The following is a 24,420-nucleotide window of genomic DNA, read 5'->3' as shown; positions in this document are numbered from 1 at the left end:
GAGCAAAATAAGGAATTTATTATCTTGCATAAGTGAAGTGTCCAGGGATGAGGCCTTGTTGGCTTCCTTTTCAGAACTGTTTGATCTCAGGCTCCTCAAAAATGGCTCCAAGTAGATGCAGTCATATCTGAAAAAGTGTGTGTGTGTGTGTGTGTGTGTGTGTGTGTCTTGCTAATGAAAGTGGAATAAAATCCAAACTGGCTTTCAGGACCTCCCAGGATCTATATGTTCAGGTTCCCTTTAATCTCTTAAAACTCATCCCACCAGGCTCTCTCCCTTATATTTCAGACACACTAGCCTCTCTTCTATTCTTCAAATGTGCTGAGTCTTTTCCTACCCTGAAGCCAGGTTGCCTCTGTCCAGAATGCTCTTCCCCCAGCACCACACAGGCTGTCTCCTCTGCTCCTTCAGGTCTCAGCTCAGCTCAGTGTTCATTCACTCCTGATCCTAACGAATGTGCACCCTGGTCCTCCCCTTCTAATTTCCTTCATATCACTCATCATAAACTACCCTTATTTGTTTTCTTACATATAGTCTGTCTTCCTAACTAGAAAGTAAGCTCCGTGATGCAAGGACCTTATTTTTATAGTTCACAGATGTATCCCCAGTGCTTAAATAACAATAAACACTCAATAAATATTTATAGAATAAATATATTACTTTTTTTTAAACATCTTTATTGGAGTATAATTGCTTTAAAATGTTGTGTTAGTTTCTGCTGTATAACAAAGTGAGTCAGCTATACGTATACATATATGCCCGTATCCCCACCCTCTTGTGTCTCCGTTCCACCCTCCCTATCCCACCCCTCTAGGTGGTCACAAAGCACCGAGCAGATCTCCCTCTGCTATCCGGATGCTTCCCACTAGCTATCTATTTTACGTTTGGTAGTGTATATATGTCCATGCCACTCTCTCACTTCGTCCCAGCTTACCCTTCCCCCTCCCCGTGTCCTCACCTCCATTCTCCATGTCTGCGTCTTTATTTCTGTCCTGCCCCTAGGTTCGTCAAAACCATTTTGTTTTTTCTTTTAGATTCCATATAATTTGTTAGCATACGGTATTTGGTTTTCTCTTTCTGACTTACTTCACTCTGTATGACAGACTCTAGGCCCATCCACCTCACTACAAATAACTCAATTTCGTTTCTTTTTATGGCTGAGTAATATTCTATTGCATATATGTGCCACATCTTCTTTATCCATTCATCTTTCGATGGACACTTAGGTTATTTCCATGTCCTGGCTATTGTAAATAGTGCTGCAATGAACATTGTGGTACATGACTCTTTGAATTATGGTTTTCTCAGGGTATATGCCCAGTAGTGGGATTGCTGGGTCGTGTAGTAGTTCTGTTTTTAGTTTTTTAAGGAACCTCCATAGTGTTCTCCATAGTGGCTGTATCAATTTACATTCCCACCAACAGTGCAAGAGGGTTCCCTTTTCTCTACACCCTCTCCAGCATTTATTGTTTGTAGATTTCTTGATGATGGCCATTCTGACTGGTGCGAGGTGATACCTCATTGTAGTTTTGATTTGCATTTCTCTAATGATCAGTGATGTTGAGCATCCTTTCATGTGTTTGTTGGCAATCTGTATATCTTCTTTGGAGAAATGTCTAGTTAGGTCTTCTGCCCATTTTTGGATTGGGTTGTTTGTTTTTTTGATATTGAGCTGCATGTATATTTTGGAGATTAATCCTTTGTCAGTTGCTTCATTTGCAAATATTTTCTCCCATTCTGAGGGTTGTCTTTTCATCTTGTTTATTGTTTCCTTTGCTGTGCAAAAGCTTTTAAGTTTCATTAGGTCCCATTTGTTTATTTATGTTTTTATTTCCATTTGTCTAGGAGGTAGGTCAAAAAGGATCTTGCTGTGATTTATGTCAAAGAGTGTTCTGCCTATGTTTTCCTCTAAGAGTTTTATAGTGTCTGGCCTTACTTTTAGGTCTTTAATCCATTTTGAGTTTATTTTTGTGTATGGTGTTAGGGAGTGTTCTAATTTCATTCTTTTACATGTAGCTGTCCAGTTTTCCCAGCACCACTTATTGAAGAGGCTGTCTTTTCTCCACTGTATATTCTTGCCTCCTTTTCAAAGATAAGGTGACCATATGTGTGTGGGTTTATATCTGGGCTTTCTATCCTGTTCCATTGATCTATATTTCTGTTTTTGTGCCAATACCGTACTGTCTTGATTACTGTAGCTTTGTAGTATAGTCTGAAGTCAGGGAGCCTGATTCCTCCAGCTCCATTTTTCGTTCTCAAGATTGCTTTGGCTATTCCGGGTCTTTTGTGTTTCCATACAAATTGTGAATCTTTTTGTTCTAGTTCTGTGAAAAATGCCATTGGTAGTTTGATAGGGATTGCATTGAATCTGTAGATTGCTTTAGGAAGTATAGTCATTTTCACAATGTTGATTCTTCTAATCCAAAAACATGGTATATCTCTCCATCTGTTTGTATCATCTTTAATTTCCTTCATCAGTGTTTTATAGTTTTCTGCATACAGGTCTTTTGTCTTCTTAGGTAGGTTTATTCCTAGGTAATTTATTCTTTTTGTTGCAATGGTAAATGGGAGTGTTTCCTTAATTTCTCTTTCAGATTTTTCATCATTAGTGTATAGGAATGCAAGAGATTTCTGTGCATTAATTTCATATCCTGCTACTTTACCAAATTCATTGGTTAGCTCTAGTAGTGTTCTGGTAGCATCTTTAGGATTCTCTATGTATAGTATCATGTCATCTGCAAAGAGTGACAGTTTTACTTCTTCTTTTCCGATTTGGATTCCTTTTCTTTCTTTTTCTTCTCTGATTGCTGTGGCTAAAACTTCCAAAACTATGTTGAATAGTAGTGGTGAGAGTGGGCAACCTTGTCTTGTTCCTGATCTTAGTGGAAATGGTTTCAGTTTTTCACCATTGGGAACGATGTTGGCTTTGGGTTTGTCATATAATGGCGTTTTTTATGTCGAGGTGGGTTCCCTCTATGCCTACTTTATGGAGAGTTTTTGTCATAAATCAGTGTTGAATTTTGTTGAAAGCTTTTTCTGCATCTATTGGGATTATAGTATATTTTTTATCCTTCAATTTGTTAATATGGTGTATCACATTGATTGATTTGCATATATTGAAGAATCCTTGCATTCCTGGGATAAACCCCACTTGATCATGGTATATGATCCTTTTAATGTGCTGTTGGATTCTGTTTGCTAGTATTTTGTTGAGGATTTTTGCATCTATGTTCATCAGTGATGTTGGCCTGTAGTTTTCTTTTTTTGTGACATCTTTGTCTGGTTTTGGTGTCAGGGTAATGGTGGCCTCAATATATTTTAAAAATCAAGCAACACAGAAATATACAAGAGGAAGCAAAATAATTTTTTATATTATCCACAATTCTACTACCCAGATACAGTAACTGTTGTTATTTGGTGAATGTTATTCCATCCCTTTTCTTTGGGCATTAAAGTTATATATATATAATATATATGTAGTGCAATTATACTATATACTATTCTTTTTAAATTTTACTCTAATTTCACTTTTATTTTTACTTTTAGTTTATTTTATTTACAACAAAATAACTGAAGTGAAACTGAAAGAATTAATAATCATCAGATTATTTACTCACAAGACATAGTCACCCCTAAAATACCCTTCTAAACTTAACAAGACTGTAAGAACTATTAAGAGGCTTGAACCAATGTTTTGTTAACTACATGTTCCAATTTGCGGCAGTTTCTATTATTTTTTTTTTAATATTGTGATGTCACTTACATTTTATTCCATAATCCCACAATTGTTTTTGTTTTATATTTAAAGGGATTAAAATCTCACCTCCAGTTTCTGTTTTTGTTTTGTTTTTTTACCATTAACTTCCTTATCACTGAGTTTTAAAGTTTGATTACCCTCTTGATAGACTGGATTTTTGCTGAAGTAGATTTTTTTAAAAGAGCTCTTGGTTATTGTATTTTTGAGTTTTTGTGGGTTTAGGAGTGTCAGTTTGCCCTTTGTCAACACCAGCTTGGCTGTGTGTAATAATTTGGGTCATGCTTTTGCTCTCAGCCTTTTTAAGATATTGCACACCACCATCTTCTGGCATCACATGTTTCAGACAAGTCTACGTTCGTTGTCATCATTCCCCTGTTTTTCTATCTGGATGGGAATAAAATTCTTTATCCTTGATGTTTAGCAACTTTGCCAGAATATACATTGGTGTTAGTCCTTGTCAGTTTCTTCTGCCGTGGGCTACTACTTGATATCTCCAGCCTCATTTCCCACTACTTCCTTGCAGGGGGCATGCCCACCTTGCCAACTTTTTGCCCTTCTGTGACCTCATTATGCTGCTTTAATATCCTTCTGGCTTGGCACAGGCTAGTAAAATTCCCTCATCCCTACCCTCCACCCTGCTGTTTGCTGCCGCTCTTTCCAGCACATTTAGCTCAAGCATCTCTCTCCTCCGTGAGGACTTCCAGAGCACACTCCTCAGGTGACCGGCCACTCTCCCCTTCCACCCCTATGGAATGTAACATGTACCCCTAGTATTACATTTGGTGCACTGATCTACCATCACTGGTTTATGACTGTCTCACATCCAGGACTGTGAACTCCAAGGGGAGGGCTGCCTAGTTTATACCCACATAACTATGCAATTTAAAAGAGTTTATGTTGGTAAAATGTTGGAGATTTTAGATCGGGAGTCTCCAATCCCTGGCCCATGGACTGGTACTGGTCCGTGGCCTGTTAGGAACCGGGCCGCACAGCAGGAGGTGAGCAGCGGGCAAGCTGAGAGAGCAAAGCTTCATCTGTATTCACAGCTGCTCCCCTTCACTCGCATTACTGCCTGAGCTCCGCCTCCTGTCAGATCAGTGGCGGCATTAGATTCTCATAGGAGTGTGAACCCTACTGTGAACTGCGCATGCGAGGGATCTAGGTTGCGAGCTCCTTATGAGAATCTAATGCCTGATGATCTGAGGTGGAGCTGAGGCGGTGATGCTAGCGCTGGGGAGTGGCTGCAAATACAGATTATCATTAGCAGAGAGGTTTGACTGCACAGAGACCATAAGAAATCAATTGCTTGCAGACTCATATCAAAACTCTATCAGAGAGTGGCAAGTGACGACAATTAACCTGCATCTGGTGGCAGGCTTATGTCAGAATCCGACACTTATTTTAGTCTGCGCTTGGCCCACCCATTATTTTATTTACCACTTCCATCTGCGCCTCTTTCCGGCACTGCACACTTGTCTCAGTCACAGTTTTGGTAAGCCCACAAGCTAACCCTACCCAAAATGTGTAAAAAACAAACATCACTGGAGAGCTTCTTTGAAAAGGGGGAAAGACGCAATGATGAGACAGCAGAAGACTCGAAGACTGACAACAAAAAGAAAGCTGCGTTTAAAAGAAAATACCGTCCTACTTAAATTACAGGTTCATTGCAACAGGTGATTCACATTCTCCAAGCCAGCTTTGTATAATATGTGGAGACCGGCTATCCAACGAAGCCGTGAAACCTTCAAAGCTGCTTCACCACATGGAGACCAAGCATCCTGCATTAAAAGACAAGCCTTTGGAGTTTTTCAAAAGAAAAAAACGTGAACACGAAGAGCAGAAGCAATTATTGAAGGTCACCACTTCATCAAATGTGTAGCACTGAGAGCATCATTCTTAGCAGCTAACCGCTTGCTAAAGCTAAGAAGCCCTTTACTGTTGGTGAAGTGTGGTTCCTTCCTGCTGCTAAAGATTTGTCATGAACTTTTAGGAGAGGCTGCAGTTCAAAAGGTGGCAGGTGTTCCTCTTTCGGCTAGCACCATAACTAGACGAATTGATGAAATAGCAGGGGTTATTGAGGCACAATTGTTAGAGGATTAATGAGTCACCATGGTACACGATCCAGGTTGACAAGTCTACTGATGTTGACAACAAGGCAACAATGCTTGTTTTTGTGTGATATATTTTTCAGGAGGATGTGCGTGAGGATATGTTATGTGCACTTTTGTTGCCAACACCACAGCTGCAGAACTATTCAAGTCTTTGAATGATTACGTATCAGGAAAACTGAATTGGTCATTTTGTGTCAGTATATGCATGGATGGAGCTGCTGCCATGACTTCATGGCCTTCTGGTTTCACTACTCGGGTCAAAGAGGTCACTTCTGAATGTGAGTCTATGCACTGTGTCATCCATAGAGAAATGCTGGCTAACTGGCAAATGTCACCTGAACTTAACAACGTTTTGCAGGATGTGATTAAAATTATCAACCACATTAAAGTACATGCCCTTAACTCAGGTCTGTTCGTGCAGCTCTGTGAGGAGATGGATGCAGAGCACATGTCTTCTTTTATACACAGAAGTGAGATGGCTTCCTAAAGGTAGCTCACTGGCCAGAGTTTTTGAGTTATGAGAGCTGCTCCAGAGATTTCTTTTAGAAAAACAGTCACCCCTGGCAGCACATTTCAGTGACACAGATGGGTCGCAAAACTTGCTTACTTGTGTGACACATTCAACCTGCTCAACAAACTCAACCTGTCACTTCAGGGGAGAACAACAGCTGTGTTCAAGTCGGCAGATAAAGTGGCTGCATTCAAAGCCAAACTGGAATTATGGGGGAGAAAGGTGAACATTGGGATTTTTGGCATGTTTCAAACATTAGCAGAGATTTTGAGAGACTGAACCAGGGCCTTCTTTCTTCTAGCTGGTGCATGATCACTTTTCTCAGCTTTCAAAAGAGTTTGAGCATTATTTCCCAACCACAAAAGACCCCTGAACTGGGAAGGAATGGATCTGAGACCCATTTGTGAATAAGCCAGGTGAATCAACTTTGTCCGTGCTAGAAGAGGATCAGCTGCTTGAGATCGCAAATGACGGTGCCCTTAAAATTATGTTTGAGACAACTTCAAATCTCCATACGTTCTGGATTAAAGTCAAGGCGGAATATCCTGAGATTGCCACAAAAGCACTGAAAAGCCTGCTTGCATTTCCAGCATCCTGTCTTTGTGAAGCAGGGTTTTCTGCAGTGACAGCAACCAAAACAAGATCACGGAGGAGACTGGACATTAGCAACACACTTGGGGTGTCACTGTCTCCCATCGCCCCCAGATGGGACCATCTAGTTGCAGGAAAACAAGCTCAGGACTCCCACTGATTCTGCATTATGGTGAATTGTATAATTATTTCATTATACATTACAATGTAATAATAATAGAAATAAAGTGCACAATGAATGCAATGCACTTGAATCATACTGAAACCACCGCCCCCCCCCATGGAAAAATTGTCTTCTACAAAACTGGTCCCAAAAAGGTTGGGGACCGCTGTTTTAGATGGCGTGTGGACAAATTGCTAAGCCGGTAGCAAACAGGAAAAGTGTAAATGTGATACAGTTCGAGTGCTCAGATACGTTGAATGCTTTAAGTCTTTAGGGAACAGTAATCATAAAGCAGAAGGTTGGGTAAATAAAAAGTGTTAAAGAGAACCCTGCAGTTAAGCGGCGGAAACAGTCGAGCTTCTATAACGGAGGTGGCAGATGTCCAGGAGAGTCCGGGGTCAGCTCTCCCACACTTCAGCCTCTCAGCTGAGGCTAAAGACATGCGTGGCCAGCCCTTTTCCCATTTAGCTACACCTACAGCTCTCGCCCACCGCCGCGACCTATCCGCGAGCGAACACCAAGTTGCAGGCGCCTGCTGCGCAAACGAAGCGGGGAGAACAGCGGGGAGGAGCTAGCTCTGCGCATGCTCGATGTGGGCGGAGGGGGGGGGCGGTGGCAGGTTGCGCCTGCGCGCTGCGTCGACCAGACGCCTCGGCTTCCGCGCCAGGATACCCGGCTAGGGTTCCCTGGCGGGATGGTGCCGCAGTGCCAGGTAAGAATGGGGAAACTCTCCGGGATGTGTCTGTTCTCCCTTTCCCTCCACAGACCCGGTCCTGCTCGGCCAGACCCAGGCGACCGCCACCGCCGCGGTGGGCCCTCCTGACTTCGGAGGCTTTGCTCCGGTCTCCCCAGCGAAAGTCAAGTCCATTCCGCGAACTCTTGTTCTGCAGGTGATGGCCTGGAAGACCAGCTGGTTTCTAAAGGCACCCGCGATATTTGCCCTTGCTTCTCAGATTGTTCGTTTCTAAGAAGACAAGTTTTCAATTTTAAAAGAAATGCCCTTAACTAAGAATTCTTTGATGAAATGTGCTCCATCTGTGCACAGATGCGAACCCTTGATTATTTGCAGGCCTCTGATTATTTCGTAGAGAATGATTTGCTCTCAGTCACAGGTGGGTTATTTTACTTGGTCGGATCGCTTAGATACCAGGCTGTCTGCATAGGTTTGTCCTAGGAAATAACAGTTTATCCTGTATTTCAGACCCATCTGCTTTTGTAAATATCAGGGTTTGTATGTTGCATAACTTAATCCTGGACAGCTGGGTTCAATGTAATGTAAACTGGAATCAAAGGTCATATGACAACCGTGAAAGATGTGTCTTTAACTTATTTGGTCATTTATTTGTGTAATTCATCTCTTGACTCAGACATTTGTTCACTGCTTAAGTATAAAAGGTGCTATAATTTTATGTCAGTTAAAAGCCAACCTCATGGTTTCTAAGAAGATATTGTTAGGATTTTAGTTGTGGCACACATAACATTTATAAAACTAAAAAGCATCTGGAAATTAGTCTGACTTGTACTTAAAACATAAAAATTTTTCAAAATTTGAACTTGTAGGTATGCTGAAATTTTTATGGGCACTGTTAATTTTTTCTAATTTATAAAAAGTGTCTTTGATTAAAGTAATACATTTGAACAACAAAACCCAGCGTGGACAGTCAGAAAAGGACTATGGGTTGTTATTGTTAAAAACATTTTCTTTCTTTTCAGGTGGAAGTGTTGTATTTTGCAGAAAGTGCTGAAATAACAGGAATTCGCTCAGAGACCATTTCTGTGCCACAAGAAATAAAAGCATTGCAGCTGTGGAATGAGATAGAAACGCGCCATCCTGGGTAGTTAAAAATTTGCAGAATGTATATGATTAACACTGTTTAATATTTAAAAATGTGTGAGTAAATGATGAAAGTAAAAAGTTAATTTAGATTTCCATGTTTAATGTCAAAAGGATCATTAGTTGTATTTTCTCTGAAAACTTAAGTTCTAGTATTTAAAAATGCAAAATTCCTTAATAAAGGTTAAATATATTTTACTAAAAAACACAGTGAGCTGTGACACTCCCAAAGGGACATGATTATATTTGCTTTTATAATCTACAAAATACTGAAAATGTAGATTCTGCATTTTTGTAACGTTAAATGAAATTGTTACATATTCTGTTAAAAAATGTGTGCTTTAAACTTTTATGTCCTGCCCCTTCTTTAGAGAACTCAAAATAGAAATTTCTAAGATTGAAAGAAAAATGAAAGATAACAAACGTTAGCTGCTGCTGAATTTGAGTTTTTACAATATTTGATTTTTTTTCTGGTTCTTGAAAATATCATTTTACTGCTGTTGTTCGTACCTCAATGAGTCTCTTTTGGAACAAAATATAAAAGTGGCCTATTTGAACGTGTTCCAGGTATATTAGTAGTGTCACTTAAATTGTGTGAATGTTTAACTTGGAAGTCTTAGTGCTGTGTAAAGACAGCCCACAATGTATGTTCAAAAAGAAAATTATTCCTTCTTGATTTCATATCTTTTTAAGTTCTTAAAATGCCCTGATAATCAATGAAATGTAGTGGGGCCTCTTCCTAATTTACCTTTCACGTTTTACCTGCTGAGAGGCACCTGGTGTTTTGGAACCTTTCAGGGTATACTTAGTATACTTGTATGCTTAGATGGAAAGCTCCTGGGGAGGGCATGTACTGATTAAGAAATTGTCCTTTTTTTTTTTGACCTGGTCTGAATGTTGTCTCCAGTCTAGTATTTTTTTGTTTGTTTCTTTAATTCCCCAAGACACCCAACATCCAGTAAAGAGTTGTTAGCAGTTTACTGCATTCTTTGTGGTGAATAAGTATGTTCTTCAGTGGATATATCCTTTCTCTGCAAAATATGAGTTTAATTAGTGATTTTGCAGATGATGCTTCATAAAGTAATATTTATGTAATTTTGATTGCAGCTGAGGAGATTTGGGGTCTAACAGCATTGATACATCTAATTATACTTTTTTCCCTTCAGATTGGCTGATGTCAGAAATCAGGTGATATTTGCTGTTCGTCAAGAATATGTCGAGCTTGGAGATAGGCTCCTCCTGCTTCAATCAGGAGACGAAATTGCCATTATCCCCCCAATTAGTGGAGGATAGTGCTTTTGAGCCACCTGGGTATGTGAGATAGGTTTTTCTTTTTTCTTTTTTTTTTGAGATAGGTTTTTCTTAGGCAATCTTGTGGAGAAGGATCATACAGATAATAACTTATATATGGTTTCCTTTAACTGTATACTCTTTGTAAGGCTGTCTGCACCAACTCTTGGTAAAGCAGCAACTCTTTATTGGTGCAGATGGACTTATAAATACCTATCATCTCTACATCAGTTGTGTTGTAAGCAGTTTAATGTCATCTTGATTTGTTCATTCTATTGATTTAACATGGTTTATTGAGATTTTGTGTCAGGCACAGCGCTAGACACTGGAGTTTTAATACTCCTATTTTGCAGGAGGGGGAAGTTAAAAAACTTGTCTAAGATCACAGAGCTAATAAGTGGCAGAGCCAACATTTGAACTCAGATTATTATTGGACTCTCTGTGTACTTTTCCACCAATATGCTTATTAATACTGGATAATAGCTCTCCTGGGCACAGAGAAATGTAGAAAAATTGCATAGCTGGAAAGTAAAGAGATCACTCTTCCTGAAAAATGCTTACCATTTTCCAGGTATAAAAACAGCTTTATTATTATAGTTATATTGCTAGTGGCTCTAGGACCCATGTCATCTTTCCATCTTTCCAAATAAAGTAAGCCATGTCTGAGTAGGATAATGTGTAAGAACATTTGGTTTTTTTTAAAATTTAACCCATTATTATTTTTATTATTTATTTTTTTAACATCTTTATTGGAGTATAATTGCTTTACAATGATGTGTTAGTTTCTGCTTTATAACAAAGTGAATCAGCTATACATATACATATATCCCCATATCTCCTCCCTCTTGCGTCTCCCTCCCACCCTCCCTATCCCACTCCTCTAGGTGGTCACAAAGCACCGAGCTGATCTCCCTGTGCTATGTGGCTGCTTCCCACTAGCTATCTATTTTACATTTGGTAGTGTATATATGTCCATGCCACTCTCTCACTTCGTCCCAGCTTACCCTTCCCCCTCCCCGTGTCCTCAAGTCCATTCTCTATGTCTCCGTCTTTATTCCTGCCCTGCCCTTAGGTTCTTCAGAACCATTTTTTTTTAGATTCCATATGTATGTGTTAGCATACGGTATTTGTTTTTCTCTTTCTGACTTACTTCACTCTGTATGACAGACAGACTCTAGGTCCATCCACCTCACTACAAATAACTCAATTTCGTTATTTTTATGGCTGAGTAATATTCCACTGTGTATATGTGCCACATCTTCTTTATCCATTCATCTGTCAGTGGACACTTAGGTTGCTTCCATGTCCTGACTATTGTAAATAGAGCTGCAATGAACATTGTGGTACATGACTCTTTTTGAATTATGGTTTTCTCAGGGTATATGCCCAGTAGTGGGATTGCTGGGTTGTGTGGTAGTTCTATTTTTAGTTTTTTAAGGCTCCTCCATACTGAAAAACACTTCTTAGTATAGTCTGGAGAGGCAGACAGAATGAGGCTTAATTTGTCAACTGAGAAATAATGTAGAAATTAATAATCATTCCTAACTGAAAACTCTTATAAGTTAGGAATGAAAGAAAACTTTCTTAATTTGATAGTGTTTTTCTCCAAAATCAAGTAAATATCATATTGGATGGCAAAACTTTGGTTTTATTAAAGAAAAGAACAAGCCAAGGATGCTTATTTATTTTTTTCACCCATTTCTTCCCCACTTTTCTGGAGGGTAGTGTCCCAAAAGTGAAGAATAAATATTGTAAAGCCAGTTGCCTGGCATGTTGATAGAGATTGGATTTTCTTAGTCCTATTACTTGGAAATAATAGAATTCTCTGTTAGATATGTATCTCAGTTTTATTTGGAAACTGTGGTCACCATATCACCACCATGATATAGAAAAATGCTATTTTTTTTTGAGTTTGTAATTTATTCAGAAAACAATGGGCTGCCATAGGTGTGTGTTTGTGTGTGATGGTTAGAGCTGTTCTTTGGGAAGACTAGGAAGATACTCAGCAGCATTGTGTATGATTTGAGTGTGTTTGACAGGATTTGTAACATGCAGTTTTAAAATCTGTTATTATAGAATCAAGTTGTGGGAACTCAGTGTGGTCTGAAGTTCCTAGACGATGTTTGGTTTACTTACATCTTATTGAAAGATGAAGTGGAAGAAGCTCAGGTGACATGTACAGGAGCTTGAAGCATCTTAGAATCCAGTAGCATCTGAATGGTTTTTTTTCAGTAGCATGGTCCTCTTATCTTAAATACACCTTCCCCAGCCCCCATGCTCTGTCTCAGAATGCTGTTTGTTTCCATTAGTTATCCCTATTTGTAATTCCTATTTATTGCTTTGTTCCTCCACTAGCATAAGTGCCCTGGGCGCTGGAGGCAGGTCTTTTGTTCCCTGGTCTGAATCCAGTGTGTGGGCTTAGTCTCAGACCCCTAGTGAGTACGAAATAAACGCTTGATGAATGAAATGAGAAATGCATGGCAAAGGACTTTTACAGCATCTGGTGAATAGGCGTGCAGTCAATTCCTTTATTTCCTCAGTTACTTAACTGAGGTTGTGCCTGATTATGAAATGAACCCAGTTCCTGTGGAGTCATCATTCCGCTTGCCCTCCTTTTTGGGTAAAGAAAAAGGCAGTTCTGGGTGTGGTGCTTGGTTATCCAGTGGTTAGAGGTGATGTGTGTGTGGATGCAGGAGAGAGTTTGGAATACGTTGGCAAATGAAGTAGATTACATTTTAAGTGATCATGTTAATGGTAAGTTCCTTTTTATATCATGCTTGATTCGTTAGGGATATTTGTAAAATTACTGAGTTTTGCTAAAATTTTACACTTGCTTATTTTTATCATTCGGATCAAATCATGCCTCCTAACACATCTAATGTAGAAAAAATATATAAATTGAAACATAGCCTATAAGCTGGGTGTTTTTACTCTAGTACCAATGTTAAGGTTTGGTAATATTTTATTTCCAGGGAAGATATAAATGAAGTTGAAGAGAAATCGAAAGATATAATAAAATTCACATCTGAGCAACTTTCAGTAGATGAAGTCTCACAGCTGGTGATTTCTCCACTCTGTGGTGCAATATCCCTATTTGTAGGTGAGTTGTAATTTTCATAGCATCTATTGACTATACAAGACAGTAGAAATTAGCAAGTGTTTCTCATGTTCAGTGTTAATAGTAAGAGGATTTTAAGACACGGAGCAGTTAGCCAGGATTACCCATGGTGGTGAGTAGAAATTTTTTTAATTCTTGTTTTGTTTTAGTAATCTTCAAATTAACCTATGTTAAAGGCAAAAAAAAAAAAAAAAAAGAAAAGTAGACTAAAAGTCATTATTAGCAGAGAGAATTCAGATAATCCTGGGAACATAATTCCTTTTAAGTGTCAAATTCTAATTGTTACAAAGGGAATATATACTGGTTTGTCATTTGAATGTTTTCAGTAAACCTGGCTTATCAGTGTCATTTTATTTCCTCATCTTTGTGATGATTATCTTGATTTTCTAATCAAGTTTTTGTGTTTAGAAAATTTCAAAGTAATTTTTAGACAAATTGGTATGCTACTCGTCTATGCAAAAATAATCCTTTTTTATTCTATTAGTGTGCTATTTCTACTGTAGGGAGAAAGCTTATTTTGTATTGTTTTTATTTTTTTTTATTTTAGGAACTACAAGGAATAACTTCGAAGGGAAAAAAGTCATTAGCTTAGAGTATGAAGCATATCTACCAATGGCAGAAAATGAAGTCAGAAAAATTTGTAGTGACATTAGGCAGAAATGGCCAGTCAAACACATAGCAGTGTTCCATCGGCTTGGGTATGATTTCCTTTATCAGTTTAAAAGTTTAAGTGTAGTCATTTTCCGCCTTTGTACTAATTCTGATTCTGGAATCTTTCATTGGCATCCTGTGTTACCCTGAAAGGGAGGTTTGTTTATCATTCTGGCAGACAGTGGCTTTAAGGCTGCTTGTTACATTGTAACATTTGGAGAATGGCTGATGCTGTAACAAAGTCCAAATGTGCAAGATTCTTTGGCCCTGTGCCCAACAGTCTGTGCTGATATGTGCTAAAGGCCATGAGACCTTTTCAAAACTGTTTTGTAGTCTGTACCCTGTTTATATGACAGTCTGAGATTTTTTTGATGTAAAAGCCTTTTAAGTTCATTAGATTAGTTTGCTGTTTTGTATCACCAAGAAGAGTGGAGTTCCAGGCTTTGAAAAGAACCCAGCAATGGGACTAAATCTATCATCTATTAGTTATTACTTTGTTATTGGTAACTATAATTTTATTAATATTATCAATTCTGTTATTTACTGTTCATTACTATTTAATACTTTAAATTCTACCTTATATTCATCATGAGATTAGTTTGTATTTCTAGGCATTACCTGGCACTGTGCCTTGTTTGTTTGATCAGATATTTGTTGAATCAGTGAGGTACTTTTCATCTTGTTGCCCATTCAGTAAATTTAGTGGATACATGCTAACAGATTAGTCACAAGCTTGGCATCTCCTGCTAAATGCAACTGGGATGAATTACTGTTTTCTAACTAAATGGGATGTTTAGGTAAAACAGAACTGGATATTTAGTTCTAGGAATGCTTCACTGGAATTTTTTTTTTTTCACATGTCTAGTAGATTTTTTAACATGTAGTTTCAGAGGAGATGATGAATTTTTTTCTTCATTTTGTTAAAGCTTAGTTCCAGTGTCAGAAGCAAGCATTATCATTGCTGTGTCCTCAGCCCATAGGACTGCATGCCTCGAAGCTGTGAGCTATGCCATTGATACTTTAAAAGCCAAGGTGCCCATATGGAAAAAGGTAAGTTAGGAAAATATCTAATTTTGTCTTTGGACATGATTTTTCTCAGGAATTTTCAAAGAACAAGGAAGAAGAGTACATACAGAGTATGTACTTCCCTGACTTTATAGAATCTTGTTTTCTTTTTCTAGGAAATGGGGTGTTTATGTAATAATCTCCTTTCCAAGGTTTATTAAGCATGAAAAATATGTGCCCCAAAGAATGCATGGCCTGGAGAAGACCTCAACAAGTGGTAACAGTTAGAATTCCTAGTCTAGAACGTTCCAGTGGCTCATATATGAAGTATTATCCCTTATATTAGAATTCCCTTGAGTTAGAGGGTCTTTCCTTTGGAGAACAGGAATAATGCATGGCTATTTAGTCAATGGCTAAAATGGAGACCTCTCAAGGCAAAAGAGCCTTCTCCTAGAACTCCTTCATTTTAGGAAAAGAAAAGTGGGATATTGCCTCCTTGGAGAAAATGCATAGTAAGTGGATTTAAAAACCTAACTAGGAAATTCTAGCTTGTTTTCTATCCATACATCAAACCCATCAATAAAAGCAAACAAGTCCCTGCTTAAAGAGAGCATTCTGAAGATATGAAAAGGCCCAGCTCCCTGATTTCTCCCTCGGTGTAGTAATCTCAACAGTGGGATCACTCTGTATTCTCAGAAATGTGTAATTACACTTAAAAGCCTCAAATTGCCCACAGCATTGTGGCTGATAGCAAAGCTGAGGAATGGATCCACTGCCCAGTAGAGCAGAAGGCCAGGGTGAAGGACCAGTGGTGAGATGAGCAAATTGGACTCTGAACCAGCACCTGTGAAATTTAGTGACCATATTTTCTGGCTAAAAACTGAAATCCATTGTTATAAGGGGGATACTTAGGGATTAGAGGATAGGATATGTGAAAGGAATCTGTCTTAGTGAAGCTCAGATATCTGGTTGCTTTGCTGTGAACAAGGCTGCCACAATTTTGATAGACCATGAGACCCTGGAGAGAGCAAGGTAGGAAAAGTATTCCAGAATGAATTGTGAGCCTGGCTGGAAGAGATTCTTTGCCTTGGAGCAAAGAATGGACAGCCAGCTGACAAAGTAGATGAGACGGTAGGCCCCCCAAATAAGGGAGTGGGTAGGAGTTGGGGGTATACTCTCATTGTGATGCTTTGAGAACTGGCTGGGCTTTCTATTTACTTCTCTGTCTGTAGAGGGTGGGAGGGTGTACAGGTGTTCAGAGGATAATTGAATTTGGATTTCTACCCTTGCAGAAATAGAATCTGACTAGAGAGTGAGAAGAGAAAGTGATATATTCTTATTCCCCTTCTGTCCAAAAATTATCTGAATTCTAGTCTGGTTCTGGTTTCAGCCCGTGCTTTGAGATCATCTGTGATACAGGCAAGGAATGGGCAGGTGGGTTGGGCACGCACTTACAGAGTGGTTGCCACCACCACGCAGCTCAGACCTGTTTAGGAACCTTTGTGGTGGTCTCTTAATTTCAAAGCTAATGGAAATATCCCTTCGGCCTTTGGAAACGCGTATTTAGAAATGTGGAAGTAGTAGGTGTGTCTGGAAAGAAAAAAATGTTTAAAGACCTTCCATCTTCCCTACATAACCTTGCCCAGGGTGTCTCCTGTCATGATCCCGAGCGGAATTAATTGTTTATTCCTTTCTGTGTTTGCCCCTTGTCTTGTTAAGGCTTCTTGTCTGTCGTTTCTCCTACTCGACTGAGTCCTTGAGTGTAGGGAGCATGTTTATTCGTTTGTTTGCTCTCATTGCCTTATGCAAATGGCCATTGGATTGTTAAAAGAGGAGCAGATATAAATAGTTGTGATATTCATTTGCCTGATTTATTCAGATATATTTGCATTTATTAAAATGCTCTCCTTTAAATTCTTATTATGGTTCTGCTTTTTAGGAAATGTATGAAGAATCATCATCATCTTGGAAAAGAAACAAAGAATGCTTTTGGGCAACCGATGATTAAACCACTTAGGTTTTTAGAGTCTTAAAATTTAAACTTGGTAAATTCTTATCTTTGATCATGTTTTGATTTTTCTTCTCCAGGAGATAGTTTACTGAACATAAACTCTTACGTTACACCAGAGGAACAAGAGAGGAAAAAAAAGCAAAATAAATGAGTGTTTTGGATGAGGGCTTATTCGGGAACTAGAGATAGAGGAAAGAAAGGCTTTAGGGAAAAAATGGAAGAATAATTTAAATGTAAGGAAAGATGCCTGTGGTAGACATATTATTCTATGACTAAGCTCTAACTGTAACTTGACTCACATTGAGGTGTGGGCCCTCCTCAGTGACTGTCTCAGAGGCTGCCCCCAACCCCCTACCTCTATGCCCAGTGATATCATTGGTGTCAGGGATGCGTTTTGGGAATGTAGGTGGAACTGGAAGGTGTAAAAAGTCCTTATCGGTTACTCTTGGTATGATATATTTTTAGAATTTATGTATTTTCAAAATAAGCTAAATAAACGTGATTTTAAAAGTTTAAAAGCAATATTTTCCTGTTTTTAAAAATTCAGTGATAATACCTAAGATATTTCATCATATGAAGCTTTCTAGTATTTCAGAATCAATAATCTTACCATAATACTTATTATATTTTATTAGTTATTAGTATTGTATCAATATATAAATTAGCATAAAATTGTTGTAAAACAAGGCAAACTAGCAACAAGGGTGCTTTGTGTTATAATGTTAGTTATAAAATTGTACCCACAACCAATTAAAAAGGAAAATTATATGATTATTTGGTAAAGTATTTTCAGATAGTGTTTTTTAGCTTAAGCAACATTATCATTAATAATGTTTTCTGCAAAATCTTTATACTAAATAATGGTCCAGTTTTTGCTTGGTCGACCTATATACCATCTTGGTAGATCTTAGTATATAAGTTCCATATAGTTCTTTTTTTTTTTTAAATTGAAGTATTATTGACTTATAATATTTTGTTAGTTTTAGGTGCACAGCATAGTGATTTGGGGGTTTTTGCATATTATATTCCATTATAGGTTATTACAAGATGTTGGTATAATTCCCTGTGCTGTACAGTAAATCCTTGTTGCTTATCTGTTTTATGTATAGTAGTTTGTATCTGTTAATCCCATACTCGTAATTTGTCCTTCCCCTTCGTCCTCTCCCCTTTGGTAAACATAAGTTTGTTCTCTATGTCTGTGAGTGTTTCTGTTTTGTATATAGATTCATTTGTGTTATTTCTTTAGATTCCACATATAAGTGATATCATATAGCATTTGTCTTTCTCTGTCTGACTTATTTCACTAAGCATAAGATTCCATAAATCCATCCATGTTGCTGCAAATGGTGATTTTGTTTTGTGTGTGTGGTGAGTAATATTCCATTGTATGTGTATGTGTGTATATGTCACATCTTCTTAAGCCAATCATCTGTTGGGTTGCTTCCCTGTCTTGGCTATTATGTAATAAATAGTGCTGCTGTGAACATTGTGGTGCGTGTATCTTTTCGAATTAGAGTTTTCATGTTTTCTGGATATATACCCAGGAGTGGAATTGCTCAGTCATGTGGCAGTTCTATTTTTAGTTTTTTAAGGAACCTCCATACTGTTTTCCATAGTGGCTGCACCAGTTTACATTACCACCAACAGTGTTCAAACGTTCCTTTTTCTCCACATCCTCTCCAGTATTTATTATTCGTAGACTGTTCGATGATAGCCATTCTGACTGTGATAACTCAGTGAGGTGATACCTCATTGTGTTTTTGATTTGCATTTCTTTAATAATTCGTGGTGTTTCATGTGCTTGTTAGTCATCTGTATGTCTTCTTTGGAAAAATGTCTATTTGGGTCTTCTGCCCAATTTCTGATTGGGTCATTTGTTTTTTCGATATTATATGAGTTGTTTATAAATATATTTTTGATATTAACCCCTTGTCAGTTGCATCATTGCAAATATTTTCTCCCATTCCGTAGGTTTTCATTTTGTTGATGGTTTCCTTTGTTGTGCAAGAGCTTTTAACTTTCATTAGGTCCCATTTGTTTATTTTTATTTTTATTTCTTTTGCCTTGGGAGACTGACCTAAGAAAGTAATTGCTGAGATTTATGTCAAAAAATATTTTGCCTATGTTCTCTTTTAGGAGTTTTATGGTGTCATGTCGTATATTTAGGTCTTTAAACCATTTTGAGTTTATTTTTGTATATGGTGTGAGGGAATATTCTAATTTAATTGTTTTACATATAGCTGTCCAGCTTTTGCAACACCACTTGTTGAAGAGATTGTCTTTTCTCTATTGTACATTCTTGCCTCCTTTGTTGTGGATTAACTGACCATAGGTGTGTGGGTCTATTTCTGCACTCTCTGTTTTGTTCCATTGATCTATGTGTGTGTATTTGCGCCAGTACCATGCTGCTTTGATTATGGTAGCTTTGTAGTATAGTCTGAAGTCTGGTGGAAGGGTTATACCTCCAGCTTTGTTCTTTTTTCTCAGGATTGCTTTAGCAGTTCTGGGTCTTTTGTGGTTCCTTATAAATTTTAGGATTTTTTTGTTCTAATTCTGTGAAAAATGTTATGGGTATTTTGATAGGGATCGCACTAAATCTGTAGATTGCTTTGAATGATTTTTTTTTTTTTTTTGTACTTCTGTGGTATCAGTTGTTAATTCTCCTCTCATTTCTTATTTTGTTTATTTGAGTCCTCTCTCATTTCTTCCTGGTGAGCCTGCCTAGAGGTTTGTCACTTTCGTTTATCTTTTAAAATAAACCAGCTCTTGGTTTTATTGATCTTTTCTATTGTTTTTTGATCTCTATTTTATTTATTCCCTCTCTGATCTTTATTATTTCCTTCCTTATGTTGACTTTGAGCTTTGTTTGTTTTTCTTTTAATTCTTTTAGGTGATAAGTTTTTATTTGAGATTTTCCTTGTTTCTTTTTTTTTTTTTAATCTTATTTTAATGAATTTATTTTTTTATATTTTTTATTTTTGGCTGTGTTGGGTCTTCGTTTCTGTGTGAGGGCTTTCTCTAGTTGCGGCAAGTGGGGACCACTCTTCATTGCGGTGCACGGGCCTCTCACTATCGCAGCCTCTTTTGTCGTGGAGCACAGGCTCCAGACGCGCAGGCTCAGTAGTTGTGGCTCACGGGCCTAGTTGCTCCGTGGCATGTGGGATCTTCCCAGACCAGGGCTCGAACCCATGTCCTCTGCATTGGCAGGCAGATTCTCAACCACTGTGCCACCAGGGAAGCCCTCCTTGTTTCTTGAGGAAGGCTTGTATCACTATGAACTTCCCTCTTAGAACTGCTTTTACTGCATCCCATAAATCTTGTAAGGTTGTTTTCATTGTCTTTTGTCTACAAGTATTTTCTTATTTCTTCTTTGATTTTGTCATTGACTCATTGGTTTTTTTAAAAGCATGTTGTTTAGTCTCCATATCTTTGTGTTTTTCTTGTTTTCTTTCTGTAGCTGATTTCTAGTTTTATACCATTATGTTCATAAAACATGCTTGATGTAATTTCTACCGCCTTAAATTTTTCGAGGCTGTTTTGTGTCCTGGTATGTGGTCCAGCCTAGAGAACATTCCATGCATGCTTTAAAAGAATGTGCTTTCTGCTTTTTTTTTGGTTGTAGTGTCCTATACATATCAGTTAAGTCCAGCAGGTCATTTGTGTCATTTAGAACCTCTGTTGCCTTATTTATTTTCTGTCTGGATGATCAGTCCTTTGATGTCAGCGGGGTGTTAAAGTCTCCTACTGTTACTGTGTTCCTGTCAATTGCTCCCTTTATGTCTGTTAGTATTTGCTTTATATATTTAGGTGCTCCTGTATTGGGTGTGTATATGTTTACAAGTGTAATATCCTTTTCTTGTTTTGATCCCTTTATTATTATATAACACCCTCCTTTGTCTTTCCTTATGGCCTTTGCTTGTTTGTTTTAATTTATTTATTTTATTTATTTTTGGCTGCGTTGGATCTTTGTTGCTGTGGGTGGGCTTTCTCTAGTTTCAGCGGGCAGGCTTCTCATTGCAGTGGCTTCTCTTGTTGCAGAGCACGGGCTCTAGGCACGCGGGCTTCAGTGGTTGTGGCTTGCAGGCTCTAGAGCGCAGGCTTAGTAGTTGTGGCACACGGGCTTAGTTGCTCTGCGGCATGTGGGATCTTCCCGGACCAGGGCTTGAACCCATGTCCCCTGCATTGGCAGGCATATTCCCAACCACTGCACCACCAGGGAAGCCCCTGGCCTTTGTTTTAAAGTCTATTTTGTCTGATATGAGTATTGCTACCCCCAGCTTCTTGTCATTTACTTTTGTATGAAATATCTCTTTCCATCCTTTCACTTTCAGTCTGGTATGTCTTTTGCCCTGAAGTGAGTCTCTTGTAGGCAGCATATTGCAGGTTCTCGTTTTTTTATACAACAGCCACTCTGTGTCTTTTGATTAGAGCATTTAGTCCATTGACATTTAAGATAATTATTGATAGGTATGTACTTATTGCTATTTTATTCCTTGTTTTCCAGTTCTACTTTGTTTATTCTTTTTCATTTTGTGGTTTGGTGAGTTTCTTTTGTAGTATGCTTGAATTCCTTTCTTTTTGTTTTTTTGTGAATCTTTTGTATTTTTTTTTTTTTTTTAATTTAGTGGGAGATTTTTTTTGAATGAAATTGAGACGGGCTAAAGTCTTTTTTTTTTTAATTATTATTTATTTATTTATTTATTTTTTGGCTGTGTTGGGTCTTCGTTTCTGTGCGAGGGCTTCCTCTAGTTGCGGCAAGCGGGGGCCACTCTTCATCGCGGTGCGCGGGCCTCTCACTGTCACGGCCTCTCTTGTTGCGGAGCACAGGCTCCAGACGCGCAGGCTCAGTAATTGTGGCTCACGGGCCCAGCCGCTCCGCGGCATGTGGGATCTTCCCAGACCAGGGCTCGAACCCGTGTCCCCTGCATTGGCAGGCAGATTCTCAACCACTGCGCCACCCGGGAAGCCCTGTTGTATGTTTTTGATTTGTGGTTACCATGGGGTTCATGTATGTTGATCCATAACTATATCTACTTGCTTTAAACTAAGTTATTCAAGTCCAAACACATTCTAAAAGATCTACATTTTTTACTCCCCTCCTCCACATTTTGTGATTTTGATGTACTATTTTACATCCTCATGCTTATTCTTTTACTGCTTATTGTAGTTATAATCACTTTTACATTTTCTGTTTGTTTTTCAATCTATGTACTGATTTATTTAAGTGATCTTCAATCCTTACTTTATATTTGCCTTTCCTATTGGGATTTTCCCTTTCCTATAGATTCTTTTTTTCCATTTAGAGAAGACCCTTCAGTATTTCTTATAGTGTAGGTTTAGTATTGCTGAATTTTTTTAGTTTTTGCTTGTCTGAGAAATTCTGTCTCTCTCTCTATCCTAAGTGATAGTCTTGCTGGGTAGAGTATCATAGGTTGCAGGTTTTACCCTTTCAGGAATTTGCATATTATCATGCCACTCCCTTCTGGCCTGCAAAGTTTCTGCAGAGAAATCAGCTTATAACCTTAGGGGGGTTCCCTCGTAACTGACTCTGTTTTTCTCTCATTACCTTTAGAATCCTCTCTTTATCTTTAACCTTTGCCATTTTAACTATGACATGTCTTGGTGTGGGTCTCTTTGGGTTCATCTTGTTTGGGAGCCTCCGTGCTTCCTGTACCTGGATATCTGTTTCCTTCTTCAGGTTTGGGAAGTTTTCAGCCATAATTTCTTTAATTACATTTTCGATCCCCTTCTCTCTTTTTTCTCCTTCTGGAACCCCTGTTATGTGTAGGTTGGCCTGTTTTATATTATCCCATAGATCTCATGTTGCTTTCATGGTTTTAAATTTTTCATTCTGTCTACTGTTCTGATTGGGTGATTTCCATTATTCCATCTCTTCCAGATCACTTATTCGTTCTCCTGTGCCATTTAGTTGGCTGTTCATTGCTTCTGGATTGTTTATCTATGAAGTTGAATTATCTATTTTTGATTGGTTCATCTTTAGGGTTTCTAGTTCCTTCTTAATGTATCTGCATTTATAGCGATAATCTTTCTTAATTCAGTTAGTATCTTTATTACCAACTTTTTAGACTCAGGGTGTGGTAGACTGATGAACTCTGTTTCGTTATTCTTTCAGGGAATTCCTCTTACTCTTTTAATTGGTGCTAGTTCCTCTGCCTTTTCATTTTACTTAACTTTCTCTGTCTCTGTGAACTTAGGAGACAGTTATCTATTTTGGTCTTGAAGGGGTGTTTTTATGTGGGAGCATCCCTGTGTAGACTGTGTGTGTCCAAAGTCTTGGGTGCAGGGGCTGGTTTTGATATGGATGCCAGCCACGTCTTCCCTGAGTGTGCTGGCCACTATCACGTTGATAGGGGTTGTGGTTGGTGTTGGAGGATCTAAAGCCTGTGCAGGGTGTGAGGCAGGACTTCCTCTCTGCCCTGTGGCTGTCACCACACTGATAAGGGTGGAGTCTGATCCCCAGTTGCTGGAATAGAAGCTCTGAGGGTCAGGCTCAATCAGGCTCCCTTCCCCTTGAGTGTGGGCTCTGCCCCAAAGGAGGGGGGTGCTGAAGCAAGTGAGGCCCGTGAGCTCACAGAGGACCGAGGTGGTGCCTGTGTAGGTGTCTGTGGCTCTGCTCACACACAGCCCAAGGTCCCGTCTCTTCCCCTATTGTGTTTGTCCCAGATTTAGTGCAGGGCTGTGGCTTGGAGTGGCTGGGGCCAGAGCGTTTGCTAAGCTGGGGCTGGAGGTTGGGGCGTGTGGCTGCAGGAATTGAGGTGGCTGTTCTGCCACCAGAGGTCTGGGCTGCCTCTGTGGCAGTCTTCCCAGGACCTGTCTGCCCCAGATCCAGTGCCAGGCTGTGGAGTGGGTGGGGCCAGGGTGCTTGCTCGGCCGGGAGACTGACCGCAGCCTGTTCCAGTGGCACTGCCTGTGCGTGTGCTTACAGTGGCCGTTGCTGCCCCACCTGGATCACCCCTGGCCCCCTGGACTGTCTCTGCGTAGCGAGAATGAGTCTTTTCCCAGGGTCCGGCTGGCTGAGCTCTTGTGCCAAGATGTGATGTGGAGCGAGCAGGGCCCAGGGTGTTCACCCTGCTTGGATTGGGGAGTGCAGCGAGGTGGCAGCCAGCAGTGCAAGGCCCTCTCCACCCTGATCGTTGGCAAGCCGGCACGCGTGCACTCCTCAAGAACAGAGTTTAGGCTTCTCCAGCCCCTCTATCTGCCCCAGCAGTTTTCCCAGCAGCCAACCAGGCTTGTCTCCTCTGCATAGGACCCCGGGACTGGGATGCCCCGTCTGTGGCTCGGCCTGCTCACACCCCAGGAGGAGGGTTCACCTGTGCGGACCTTCTCTTCCTTTCAGATCCCTTCCAGGGGCGGAGGT

The 24,420-nt window shown here is 39.3% G+C and overlaps 1 protein-coding gene across 3 annotated transcripts in view; it reads left to right on the top strand.

The window, feature by feature from the left end:
* Window positions 1-7,752: 7,752 nt before the first annotated feature.
* The window catches only part of MOCS2 (molybdenum cofactor synthesis 2), a 29,343-nt gene continuing 12,675 nt past the window's right edge, over window positions 7,753-24,420 (top strand). The window contains exons 1-7 of one of the 3 annotated variants that reach the window (XM_036847403.1): window positions 7,753-7,845; window positions 8,847-8,968; window positions 10,134-10,278; window positions 13,230-13,357; window positions 13,923-14,073; window positions 14,953-15,076; window positions 16,971-17,171. In XM_036847403.1, the coding sequence (XP_036703298.1) occupies window positions 10,181-10,278; window positions 13,230-13,357; window positions 13,923-14,073; window positions 14,953-15,076; window positions 16,971-17,039 (570 nt within the window). In that variant the 5' untranslated portion in view covers window positions 7,753-7,845; window positions 8,847-8,968; window positions 10,134-10,180 and the 3' untranslated portion in view covers window positions 17,040-17,171. Of the gene's footprint in view, window positions 7,846-8,227; window positions 8,246-8,846; window positions 8,969-10,133; window positions 10,279-13,229; window positions 13,358-13,922; window positions 14,074-14,952; window positions 15,077-16,970; window positions 17,172-24,420 lie in introns of those variants that run through there. The other 2 variants (XM_036847404.1, XM_036847405.1) reach the window with 2 other exon arrangements.

This window comes from Balaenoptera musculus, chromosome 3 (genome assembly GCF_009873245.2).
Source record: "Balaenoptera musculus isolate JJ_BM4_2016_0621 chromosome 3, mBalMus1.pri.v3, whole genome shotgun sequence".
In the NCBI taxonomy this organism is placed as follows: domain Eukaryota; kingdom Metazoa; phylum Chordata; class Mammalia; order Artiodactyla; family Balaenopteridae; genus Balaenoptera; species Balaenoptera musculus.
This window is presented reverse-complemented; position numbering and strand designations above follow the sequence as displayed.